Consider the following 14,002-nt stretch of genomic DNA (forward strand, 5'->3'; position numbering starts at 1 on the left):
CCACCTTCCTGCTTTCAGCCTTGCATAAAACTGCAGCTTTTACATTTTCATGCTGTCATAATGCAGCTCAAATTTGGAATAATAAAAGTGCAGATGCAAGCGGCTGAACTCATAAGCAACAACAAAATCACAGAATAAATGAATCAAATTCCAGTTTTCGATGGCGTGTCCTGAGTTAATGCTGGCACATTATTCTCATTTGAACATGAATAATTACACAGCAAAAAAATGATTTCATTTGAGAAGTCAAAATATATTTCTCTGGGCTTTATTAGGACTTAATGAAATAATCATGGCAGTTAATGGATTTATTACTATGGTGCGTTTCCACGAAGGGATCGGCCGCAGTGGGTATAGTTTCAGCACCTTTCTTACACTCTGCTTTTGGTAATGAAACTCAATTAATTCCCACCCATCTCGTGATACATGAACTGCATTACAATTTTCTTCCAACTCTTCATCATTTTGTCATTACTATTAATGTTAAACCTCACCCCTCCCCCATTCTCCTGTCTCTCTGTTCTCTAGGCCATCCATCATTCTCTGAGAGGAAAGTCTCCCTCACCTGCGCTGTCCAGACGTCCGGCTGTCAGGGGCCATGAGTAGCTGCTGGACCCTCCCAAACCCTCTGACGTGGAACACCTAAAATAGGGGCAGGCCTCGCTGCCATGCTGCCAGCTCATCTGTAATCATCGTCAAGAGGCCCTTCTGTTCACCTCTTTCTTAACACACTTTTGGTCTAATTAATCCTGACCTGCAGCCCTTCCACATTTTTTACTTCCTCCCCTCCGGTCCTTCCTCTCCCTCCATTGTACCGAGACGAGCTCATACAATCTGATCATGGCCAGCAGACCTTTCTCCTACCTATTTCTCTCCCTCCTGTTCCTCCACCTGCCTGGTTTGGTGAACGGGGACTGCTGGCTGATAGAAGGGGATAAAGGCTATGTCTGGCTGGCTATCTGCAGTCAGAACCAGCCCCCGTACGAGACCATCCCCCAGCACATCAACAGCACGGTCAGTTTGAGTAGAAGGCATTTTACACACAAACACCTTTATCAAACTGTATGCCTGCATGCACCCCGAGTATGGAGGGAGATAAATTCACCCCCAACTGAACGCTGCAACAAAATGTGGCAGGTTGTGATAAAATTACATGTACCTAAAACTGCACATACTTAATGAAATTTAAATATTGTCTTCAGTATCCATGACCTGTAGTACTGTCACCTCACCTCATAGGAATCAAGTCCCTGGTTTGATTCCTGGGGATCTTTTGTGTGTGGAGTTCTCATGCTTGCCCCGCGTCTGCATGATTTCTCTCCGGGTACTCCGAGCTTCCTCTCACTGTCAAAAGCATGCTGAGGTTAATTGGTCACTCTAAATTGTCCACGGGTGCAAGTGTGTGTGTGTGTGTGAATGATTGTCAGTCCTTCCTTATGTTCACCCATTGACAGCTGGGATCGGCTCCAGCACAACCGCAACCTGTAACCAGATTTCATACCTGAGAATCAAGAAGAAACAGGGTGAAAGGTTTAGAACTTTTATTGCCGCCAAACACCCAATATTAAACAATTGTACATTGTAAATGTGTAGTATCAATAAAAGCAAAGTAATGTTTGATCCTTATATATGTGCCATAAGATTTTTAATCACCTTAAAACCAATACATCTGTGTCATCTCTCTTAGGTCCATGACCTGAGGTTGAATGAGAACAAACTTAAAGCTGTACTCTTCACCTCCATGTATCGCTTCACGAACCTTACTGACCTCAATCTAACCAAGAATGAAATCAGCTACATTGAGGACGGGGCCTTTGCCGGACAGGCCAACCTTCAGGTTTGTAGCTCTTTTCCAGGTTTCTTTTACATTTGTGAATACAAAGCATTTACAAAAAAAACATATTCGAAGGACATCAAGGTTCCCAAAGAAACTGAACATGGATGTGGCTTTGGACAATTGTGAAATTCCTTATTTCATTTTAGGCTTTATCAACTGAATTCAGTTGGACTGTTGAGTTAATTAGCAATTCAGGATAAATATTTTGTGGTATTATGCAAATGAATTACAAAGATGACATCACTAGTGAAATCTCTTGGGGGGAAAAAATAAGTTGATTTGTCATTTCTCAGGTTCTCCAGCTGGGCTACAACAAGTTGACCAACCTAACTGAGGGCATGTTGCGAGGTCTGGGCCGAATGCAGTGCCTGTTTCTTCAACACAACCTCATAGAGGTCATTGCCACCAACGCTTTCTGGGAGTGCCCCAGTCTCAGCAGCCTGGACCTGTCCTCCAACAAGTTGGCCCGTCTCGACCCATCTACATTCACTGTTCTCAACCGGCTGTTGGTATGTGAACTAGCAGGAAATCCTTTCCACTGTGGCTGTGACCTGTACAGCTTTCTAACCTGGCTGGAGGCATTTAACAACGTCACTCACACCTACGATCGTCTCCAGTGTGAAACTCCTCGTGAGCTGAACAGCTATCCACTTCTGAGCCCGATACCTGGACATGGAAGAAATGCCCGTGTCATTCTTTCATCCAGATGTCAAGATGGTGTAATAATTCCAGGGATGTCCTCCACAGGACCAGATATAGATGGCTCAGGGATGGGTTTGGACAACCCAGACCAAGGTCTTTATCACCAGCCAACAATGACGTCCACGGCCGATCCCACTTACAACCACCAGATTTCTATGAAACTTCATACAGTTTCCCTCCACATAGCTTCGGTAATGGTGCAGATCCCACATCCCTACAGTAAAATGTACATCCTCTCCCAGTACAACCACACCTTCGTTGCAGATATCCGGCCCCTTACAAACAAGAAGGAGATTATCACTTTGGATAAACTAAAACCACACACCAACTACACCTATTGTGTGGCTTCTATAAGCAAATCTCAGCGCTACAACCACACTTGTTTGTCCTTTACTACACGAGCCATGGGGATAGAGGACCACCGAGCCAACCCATCCACAACTACTCACTATATTATGACCATCCTAGGATGTCTGTTTGGCATGGTCATTGTGCTTGGATTTGTCTATTATTGCCTGAGACGACGACGCATACAAGAAGAGAAGGAGAAAGCTATTAGTGTGAAGAAAACTATTTTGGAGATGAGGTACGAGATTTATTTTTATTATATATCAAAGAAAATGACTGTAGCTGGTGTGTTTGTGACAGAAAACATGGCAGCTGGGTGTGTCACATTTCTTTGAGTTTCTTTGATTTCCTGCAAACTAGTAATGGTTGTCAGCTTATCAGTTTCCTTTAATTGTTGTAAAATATCCAAAAAGCAGCAGACATAGTTCATTTGAGGATTAATTAATGTAAGAATGATCATATCACATGATGAAAGGGAATATTTATAAAGAAGTACACAAATGAAGTACCAATTAAACACTGTGCTTTTTGTGTTTTTACAGTTTAATTTGCATAAAACAATTCATAAAGAGACTGGAAATGAAACTAAATGTGTTTCATCAAATGGGAACCTGTCATTTTTCAGGTATGGGCCAGAAGCAGCCGCAGCAGTTGTTAATGATCCAAGTGCCATGCAGCGTCTCCAAGATCAGGCACACCACCAGCACCACCATGCCGGAGGAGCAGGAGGCAAGCTGCCCCCATCTGCCTCTTCTAGCACAGGAATGCTCCACAGCTCAGCCAACACTAGTTCTTCTCGCCTCTCCACCTTGCCACAGGTGGAAAAAATGGCGACGGCTTTCTCTGAGGCAATCACTGGCAAGGGAAACTACATGGATGTGAGGACTGCAGGAATGATGGTGGAAAGTAGGGAGGGAGGGATGGCAGCTGGAGGAGCAGGGGTAGGAGGGGAAGTAGTTGTAGATATGCGAGCTGGGGCTGAAAATGGGACAGAGGCTGGGGAGGATTCGGATGATGACGGCCGTGGCTCAGCATCAGAGATCTCTACCATTGCCAAGGAGGTAGACAAGGTGAACCAGATCATTAACAACTGCATTGATGCCCTGAAACTGGATGCCTCTACTAATGTTGTGACCACGGCTGACAATGCCAACTCTGTATCCTCTTCCAGCCTCCATCCTGCATCGCGTCCCTTCCCCGCAACCTCCTGCCCCTCTCTCCAGGTCATCCTGGTGATCAGATAATGGCCTCTTCTCCAAAGGTGCATCCTAAGTCCTACCCTCAGCCTCAAACCCAGCCACATCTTCAGCCTCATCCACAGATACATCAGCAGCCTCATCCGCCCTCTATGGCCCCAGTGCCCCTGGTGATGCCCCTGTCCGAGCGGCCAGGCATTAGTGGTGGCGGATTCCTTTCACCTCCTTACCGTGACCCACCCCCTGCCAACGCCGTGCGGCCCCTTCAGAGACAGTTAAGTGCTGACACTGCTGTGGCGAAGAACCGTTGTGGTGCCACTGGATCTGTCAAGAGCACTAGGGTTTATAGCGTGGATGTCCCTGAGCAGCGTAATGATCCTCCCAAGTACCCGACAGAGAAAGGCAGTCCTAAGGGGTGTGGTGCAGCGGTAGGGAGTGGAGGAGGTAATGCAATAGGGGGTTGCAATGGAAATGGAATGGGAAACATAAACGGTGGTGGGGTGAGCATGAACGGTGGTGGAATGGGGTGTAATAGTAACAGCGGAGGTCGAGGCGGGGGAAGTGGCCCTGGACAACAGCAGCAGCACCACTTGGAGGTTCAGCCAGACTACCCACACTTCTGAACATCGCCATTCCTTTCCGGCACTCTACTATGAGGGTGGCAACGAATCACCCTTGCCAACCCAAAAGGCTTCATTCCTCAAGCCACTGGGGCGCACCAAGAGGGATGCTACCGCCACTTATTCCCAGCTCTCACCCTCTCGTCACCACAGCTACAACTCTGGCTACTCTTCCAGTCCAGAGTATTCATCTGAGAGCACACTGCGGATCTGGGAGCGATTCCGACCTTACAAGAAAAGTCCTAGAGAAGAAGCCTCCTACATAGCAGCAGGCCATGCCCTGCGTAAGAAGGTGCAGTTTGCCAAGGACGAGGACCTTCATGATATTTTGGACTACTGGAAGGGTGTTTCTGCCCAGCAGAAACTGTGAGTTGAGGCGTCAAATTGTGTAACAAGGATTGTGGAGTTGGACATCTACAGCAGACTAAAGAGGACTAAATGTTATTGTAGCAAGACATCTATTCTGTTTCATCTGGGGTATCCAGACACTTTGGTTATACCTTCTCCTGGAGCAAGAGTTACAGAGATATACTTTATGAGTGTTCCTCTGTTGACATATGATGAACATTTGAAGACTTTGTTGGCAGATTTTATTTCACCTCAACACAGAATGATAATCAACAAGTTGTTCACCACACTGCCTCCATTTGGGCACTTTGGTCCATGCAGGCTACTAATGACCTGCTAAATCAACTACTTATGAGCAAAGAAAACTAACTGCCTAATTACTGGCACAGTATAGCTTAGCTATTGCACCATGAGCAGCCCAATTCAGCCGTGTCCCTTATTTTTTTCTCTAATCCCATCAAACCACCATTCATAAAACAATCATTGCATGACAGTTCCAGCACCTGTTCTCCTATAGAGGCATCATTTAGGGAGATAATGAGGGAGCAGGATGAGGAATTAAGAGTGTTTGTTTTAGAATAGCCTGGACTCTTTGGGGAAGGACATTAAGTAATACTTATCAGGCTAATTGTTCTTCCTGGCAATTAGCCGGTGTAAGAGTCGGTCGCAGGCCTGTGCGTTGAGCAGGCTTATCGATTCGAAACACCTACCTACATGTGTTCATTGCTGTGTGGGCATGTATATACAGTTTGTACATAGCAGTGCGAGTGTGCGTGGGTAGGAGAGAAGGGTTGAGCCGTCCATTATTTGTATCCTCCTCCGTGGAAGCAAAGTGGATTGCTTAGCAGCTTTGCAAACAGATACAGATAATCACTCAGTTGGGAACGTGTGTGCGCGTGCGCATGAAAGTCTGTGTTTATCTACCTGGGTAGCATGAAGTTAGGGTTTCTCAAGACCTTTGAGCATTTTCTCTCCTCTCAGTCATTTTCCTATTTGCAGATATAGCATGTATTTTTTGGGAAGTAGTGATGTAGGAAGTTACATTTGAATAACAATTCATACAAAAATGACTTTAGGAGAGGTTATGCAGTTTGGCCAGACAGGTGCTTCGACTGTATATTAGACAAACATGGCTGACATTGGCAGATTAGTGATTAGCGATGAGCTAATCACAAGCAGATTAGTGATTAGCTGCCACATCTTGTTTTGAACACGCTGGCATTACACAGATTAAGCAAAGTGCAGTTCCATCAGAGATGTATTGGCTGCAGAGAAAAGTAAAATATGGCAAATTCCACCCCTGCTCTACGTAGAGAGATAAAATGGTTTGTAAGGAAAGCCTGAGGGATAACTCCCCACTCATTGTATCTGGCCCGGCTGTGCTCAGAGCGGGCGCTTGCTGTGGACCAGAGTGCCCTGGGGAAGTTTTATTTCAAGTTTTTAGGGTTGTCACTTTTTACTAGAAAGTCCAACTTCCATTTGGATGTTGTAAATCATTCAATATCCAAGTAATGCTTCACTCTCACTTCAACAGTCTAGAAGCACAACAGAGGCACTTGATAAGGGCAACCAATTTATCAGTGAGTTCACCCATCAAATAATAGTTTGATACTAGTGTCAGACAGAGTCTGATACCAGTTTCTCTACAAAGTGACAGCCCTACACGCTCTTATCATATTTCTTTGCCCAAGTTTCATCAGTAGAGGACAATCTAGTTCCAGTAATCACTGACGACATTGTCTGTTTTTAATTTGTTATGTGTTTTTATGTGAAGTTGCATTGGTGTTAAAATTATGGGGGGGGGTATTACATAGGAGGAGCAAGGCTTGGCCCAACATTGGAATTTTGAATCCCATGTTCACTCAAGTTCACTGAAAATTAAACCAGCAGGTTTTACTGATATCAAACAAGTGGCAATGACAAAATGACTAGAAATGTGTTAGCCTGAGATGTTGTAACGTACAAAAAAGTGACCGTCCACCAGCATCCGAATCCACACCATCGAACCACCTCTGGTACCCTGGTGTATCTTTCCCTGGTGCAGTGTGACTCAATTTAAAAGGTAGCAATTGTGGTCTTAAAATGTCTCATTAATTTATTAATTCTCTGGTGTTTTTTCACCTGTCACCTCAGTTTAAGTTAATGGGGGTAAATTAATGAGTAATTTGCAGAGGTTGATGCTGCACCACCATCTGAGGTCCGAAGAGCATGGTGATAATATTAACTCTGCCAGACTGGGAGCCTGATGGAAATTAATGATGGCTGTTTTCGTCTGCCGATCTTTTCTTTCTGTCCCTGCCTCCCTCATTAAATGCTTAACCATGTTGTACCTCCTCAGTTGCTTCTGAGTCTTGTAGGCAGGAACGACCTCCGATGCACTGTCTGCAGGGGCAAAGTGAGCTGGTGTGAGACCTCTAGCATGAGTTGAGCTGGTCTGTGGAGGCCTGGAAGTGCAGCCACTCTGTTTGACGTTCCACCGTGTTAGCTGTGATATATTTAACAGAGCTTAAATTCACCTGCTAAAGTGAGAAATTGATGGGGAAAGCAACTGTCCGACAAAGATTTCTATCCATCGTGGGAAGTGCTATTTCAAGGCTCGGTTGGTGGGAGATAAATCACTTGTGAAGTAAAAGCTGATTAGAGAGAATGACTTATTGGTACTTTCTATTCAGGGAGGCCTTTTTCCCTTCTACTAAATATCAAACATTTTCTGCTAACCCCAAAGACTCGTAACACTCGGATAGCATCAGGAGCAAAGTTTTTCCTTTGACCTTTTGTCCCCTGTGGCAGACAGTCACTAGCGTTCACCTTGCCATGTCAAAGGCAAAACAATTCCCCCTGAGCACTGAGATGGACAGCAAAGGGCAGTTGGGTCCAAGAAATCACCATTTAATTAGTTTGAGATTAGCACCACAGGCTATGCAGAGGTGGGAGAGTTTTAAAAAATAATAGGTTCATTTGGAGCAATGGTAGTAATGGAGCTGAAGTTACCTGCCCGTACCCACAAGGACTTTGTACAGAAAATAACATTGGCTCAGGGTTTCATAAGCACAGTGTGGCCAGCTGTCAGGGTTCACACATTAGAGCGTTACTCATGGAACAACTCAGTGTTCCTATTTGAAATCTCATTATTCAGATGCATTCCCACACATCTAATTGATTCCACTTTGTGCTATGATCACCCACGCTGCAGTTCGGTATTAACAGTCCTTCCATGGTCACCAAGCCTTGCTCCTCCTAGTCTCTTTCTTTCCTGAACTGTGTGTTCTTCTTTTTATTTTCCTGCCATACAATTAGGGGTGTCTGACTCCTCAGGGGCCAGAATCTACCAGTAGAGAGTGGCGGATGTACATATACTGTGCTTTAGGGATTGACTGTGTGCCTTCTCTCAAGTCTGCTCAATTAACAATAATGAAGAGTCAATGTGGTGGGAGTGAAGACCGTCAGGATACATCCTAATGGGGAAGAATTGAGACAGCACAACGGGAGCAATGGGGGCCACTGAGGAGTGAGGTCAAACCAAAAGAAGAAGAAGCAAATCCTATTGGTACTTTGACTCTGTCATCGATAATGTGTCTGCAATAAGAAGAATAATCAAACTGGTCCATTGTGTTTCCAAGGTGGGGTCAGGGAACATCTATGTCCAAAGAATTATGTGTATGCGTAGGAGGAAGAGCACCTCAAAAAGATTAACTGAAGAACTAGACAGTTATTTTTTCATTACAACTCAAACTACCACCACAAATCCATAGTGAGAGAAAATCATGGAAGTACTGCCCCAGATTTTCTCCCTGTGGAGACGCTCTTAAAGTGAAGCCCCAGGCAGCGACACTACAGAAGTAGACAACGGTTCCCTGGGAAGAAGCGAGGTCTCCAGTTTGGTTATTCCTTTGCATCCATATGATACGGTTTGCTTTAATGCTCTAAACGTTAAAATGTCAGGGTGGGGGGCGGTCTTCAAACTCACAATCACACCCAGAGGAATTCCTTTCCTCAATCACCACCATCAAGAGGTGAAATAACTATAAGATCACTACTGTGAATATAATGTTTCATCCCTTCCCCGGGAGTATAATACCAGTAGAGACATTTGGTCTTGGGATAGAAGTACAAAATGGAATTCAGTCAAATATCCTCAGATTCCAAATCACTTACTTCATCTGCCCATAAAAAACGGGTGCATTCTGTGACACTGAGTAATATATTTATGTTGTAAACATGTAAAAAATATAAAACCTTTTTACAAAGATACATTTCCGAGGCTGCAGATTGGAGCAATTTGCAGATAAGTATTTTTGTGTTCAGTAATGTGAATGAATGGGTCCTGCTCTCCACTGCAGAGCTACGTGCAGCTAGCCAGGGCGTTAGCAACAGAGACACCCTGCAATTCTCCCAGGAACAAGCACACAGTAAAATAAAAAGTCCCCTGAGCAGAGCAAACCTCAGGGTGGGCGGCCATCTGCTTTGACGTGACTGTACAGACATCTTGACTGGCAGAGCCAAAAGCCCTTCGCTTTGCCTCAGAGGCAGAGTGCAAACACTCCCCTTCCATAATCATATCAAGTAGATCGACTGAGGGCAAAAAATCGTGTAAGGTTCGAATGAGAGAACGAGTCTGATCTCAAGAAGCACAGAATTTGGATGTTCCAGGCGATTAGAGGAAGGTTTCAGGCAGGCACAATTTCACTGGAAGTCTGAAGAGGTCAAAACATGAGCAGCACGTGTACGACAGCTTTATGTAATATGAAGTTTGGTCCTTTTAACATGGACAAGTAGAGTCAGGTGAAAACGTCACCAGGAACTGTATCAACCAGACAGATTCCGACCCAATGGCACTGAACTCAGCTGTTTTCCTGGACTGAGATTCAAACAGTAATGGTCTGACAGAGTTCAAGTCCACGTCGGATTGAAGTTTTTTTTCTTTGTTTGTTTTGTTTTCTTTTCAATTTTAGAAACTTCTTGCAAATTGTTTCCATCCAGTATTTGGACCCAACTCATGTCTGACTCTACCTGTGTAAAAGAACTCTGCCCTCACCTCAGGCCTCTATTGTCTCGTCCCTGGCTTCTTGTACTGGCTCTGGAGAGGAAGCAGCACGATGTTTGGGTGCAAACAAACAATGCTATCTGCTGTCGCAAACCGTTTCCCTGATTCACTTGTGGATTGGTTCGTTGATCTTTTGACTCATCGTCAACTGACTGAGAATGATCAACCAACAACAAAACAGGAGTTTTTACCGGTGGCCAACTGTGACAAATACACAATAAACTACACACAGACACACACAAATGTAGAGAATCAATGAATATACTGTACGTGTTTGAATAGATTAGTGATACTATATGGACATGAAATGTGAGAACACACAACATCTGTCACAGTGATACACACACACACACACACGCACACGCACACACACACACACACACACACACACACTAGTTTCACACCTGCCTACACAAGTATGGACTCAACATTTTTATCCACGTTTACAGACACAAATGGTCTTAAAGTGCCAAAATGGCCAGTTTTATGTGGATGAGGAACCAAACATCTGTAGAAAGGAAGCAAATGTCTTATGTATGTTTTACTTGTTATGTACGTACTTTTTCTGTGCTTTTTGGGTGCTGTTGTTTTTATGATCTGTTCTTATCTGATACACTTTGTCGGAGAATGAAATTTGCGAATGTGCGGTTCTCACGGGTTCCTCTGATCTGTCTCATCGTGAAGTCACAGCGAGGCGTCGCCATACGACTTCAGCTCCATCACTTCTCACTAAGGGAATTACGTAAGGAGATGAACTGACGGCACAAATTGTGATCAACTGCATATGTACAGTATATGTAAACAAATCTGGAATCAATCAAAGACCCTAGTTTCTACTTCTGTCATTCACTCATCATGCGCAGGCGTCAGCTGATCTCAGGGTGGACACAATGACCCACCAGATAAGCTAACACATGTGAACACTGGACAATGGCTCATTACAGTTTGCAAGCACATGATTGAGTTATCAGAATTAGGTTTGTCAGAGCAGGAGGAGCTCAAATGTCCAGAGGTTGCTCCTCCAACCATGTTGTCAGCTGAGGTGGTTTGGACATTTCAATGCCTTCTCAAGGTGTTTTGTTGCTTGTGTGTTTGCGTTAGACCCAGAACATGCTGGACACATCTCCTCTCACCTGGAGACACTTCGGTGGGCCTCCTCCCTCAATCAGCTTTCACAGCGACTCGGTTCTCGATTAGCTAAAAGAAAATGGATGGATTAGCAATTATAGCCGCGGGTCGTCTGTGCTAATTAGAAACTTGTGGCTGCAAATGGGAACGGGTCACCTCTCACCCTGGTGCATCTCACAGTGACTGGAAAGAATTCACTGGCGTGAGTGGAAAAGGGAAAGTGGTGATGCAGCATTTTTGGACACAGATGAATGAGAACGAACACAGCGAACCACGACCCTACACAGTTTGGTCCAACCTGGGCTTGTTTTTCCATCTGATTTATGGACAAAAGGGCATCAGATTATTAACCTTAACAGATAATATGTCTGTCACTCTGACGCCCTTTTCTGCTGAGAGATAAAAACACTGTGAGAGTTTGAGTGTCTGTTTCTGAGGATTGTAATTGTCATATATATTATTATTATTATTTAGTTGTCTGAACCAAGGTCGTTGACAAACTAGCCTAGGGCTGGCGTATCCAAGTTTTTTTTGTTTTGTTTTGTTTTTTTTTATGATTCTGCCTTTTCAGTCTGCAGGGAACAAGTCAGTGAAGGAGGAAAATCCGTCACTGACTCATTGTCACACGCTGGCGCTGTCACATCAGCGGTCAGTTTAATTGTAGGCTGCCATTGTCAAACACACTTTCTCCAACACATCATGTCGCATGAGTCTATTGACAAAACTCTGTCGGCTTGGTCGGACAACACATATTAAACAGATTTTCTCAGCAATCTGTGATTTATTATGGTTGTTTCCCACAGGGTGTTGTTGCCGATACTTGAGTCGATCAATAACTGTCATCTGATGAATCTTTCCGACCAGAGCCCTGACCAATTTGGTGCCTTAGGAAAGATTTTAGCTTTCATACACTCACACAGAAACTGCATGTGTGTATTCAACATTTAAGTAAAATAAGCAAAAGAATAATAAAATATCAGCATCATCAAATATCATAAAATATCACAATTTTGCCCAGAGCACAACTGCTTTGTGATGGCCCCCAAAAAGTTTCAATAACAGCACAGTGGCAACATCAAACTATAGAACAAGAGAAAATCAAAGATACAGTCACCACCAGAGCCAATGATGTTACACTGACTGCTATAATTATGTCACTAAATCGTTAGTAAACACTGGTGAAAGTAGTTCTAATTTCTTGCTGCCACTATCATTGTCGTTATTGATCTATGGTGCGCTCGTGAGGTTGCATTGTACTTCAGTTGAATTCCCACATGCATTCTGGCGGCTGGAGTCTGTGTTCGTTGCGTCTTTTTGAAATTGACTGGATTGTCTGTGCCATATTTTTGTAACTTCTGGTCTATGCGATTTGTCTGTGGATATGAAATTCATAACTTCATAACTTCGACCGGTGGCTCCAACAACGTGAACTACTACGATAAATTTAAACATTAATTCCATTACATTGACGTTACTGCACATGATTTTCATGTGTTTCTTTCTCTTCCTTCCCTTTTTCCATTCCTGGGCACTGGATGGCTTCTGTCTTTTAGGCATTGCGATTTTTTTTTTCTCCCCCCATTTTTAGCGCCCCTCACAGATGATGGCATTTGCCTATAGTGCCTATGCCCAGGGCCATCCTTGTTTCTAACGCTTGTTGACCAAGAATCCACTGACGATGATACCTTTGCTTGTTTTGATTGAGTTTTTTTTTTTCTTGTAATTTTTATTGTATACATCTACCACCGATGTGATTGGCCTTCATTTAAATCTTTGAAATGATTTTTGATTAGATATAAATGTATGTATTAATTTTACTTTTTACATATTAAGCATTTGTGAAAACATCATTACATGTTCACCGTTGATGAGCAATCAATTCATTGCCACTGCAGCGGCAGCCGTTGCCAGGGGCAACAGGAGGGAACAGTCAAGGTTGCCAGGTAGCAGATAAGAACGCATGATTCTCCTTAATTGCGTTTTGTGGCAGAGAGAGAGTACAGGATGGTGCCGCAGGACACACACACACTCACACACATATACATATACACACACACAGACACACACACACAGAGGAGATGGCAAGTAGGTGGATGTTTTGTGTAATATATATATTTAATACAATGTTTGGAACAAACAAATCATCTTGGGAGCAAATCAGCAGCCGTCCTGAGCGAAGCCGTCACCAAAAAAACAAAAAAAAAAATCTTTATTTTTCTTACAGAGGTAAAACTATTGGATTTGGCCTCGAGTAGATGCAACATGAGCAGGTCATGTAGAGCAGCTGTCACCGTCGCCTCTCAGGGGACTTTTTTTTTTTTTTAATCGTTAAAGACCCAGGCGTAAAACATTTCATGCCGGAGGAGTCCTGGCTCCACGAAACCATGAAATGTGAACGTCATTACTTTTACGGTTGAAGGCTAATAAGAATGATTTTCTGAAGATGGCGTCCTCGGGGCAGTGATGTTGCCCCCCGTCAGCTGCAAACGTAATCTGTGCGGTCCGCGTTTGACAGCCGAGCTTTGAACTGTTGGGATTTGACGGGACTTCGCATCGGGTTCCTGCTGGGGCTTCATCAAAGCTGCACTGTGGAAAAACCCTGGAACACCGCCGCTGCCACTTCCTGTTAGTATGCAGCTTGAATTTAAAATCAACTTCATGAAACTGGCATCTGACACATCCATCCTCTGTGAAACCCGATTACATGAAACGCAACTTTTTTTTTAACCCTCTGAGATATTTGTGTCGTTCTGTCTTGCGTTTCATCTTAGGTTTTTGT

The 14,002-nt window shown here is 43.9% G+C and overlaps 1 protein-coding gene across 1 annotated transcript; it reads left to right on the forward strand.

Moving 5' to 3' along the window:
- Nucleotides 1-840: 840 nt before the first annotated feature.
- LOC144739187 (protein phosphatase 1 regulatory subunit 29-like) lies at nt 841-5,073 on the forward strand. Its single transcript, XM_078622161.1, is given in 7 exon segments — nt 841-1,014; nt 1,688-1,837; nt 2,131-3,125; nt 3,513-4,054; nt 4,057-4,148; nt 4,221-4,694; nt 4,696-5,073. Coding segments are annotated over 7 exon segments (2,805 nt in total).
- The last annotated feature ends 8,929 nt before the right edge of the window (nt 5,074-14,002 follow it).

This window comes from Lampetra planeri, unplaced genomic scaffold (assembly GCF_965212315.1).
Source record: "Lampetra planeri unplaced genomic scaffold, kcLamPlan1.2.h2 scaffold_1358, whole genome shotgun sequence".
NCBI classification, from domain to species: domain Eukaryota; kingdom Metazoa; phylum Chordata; class Hyperoartia; order Petromyzontiformes; family Petromyzontidae; genus Lampetra; species Lampetra planeri.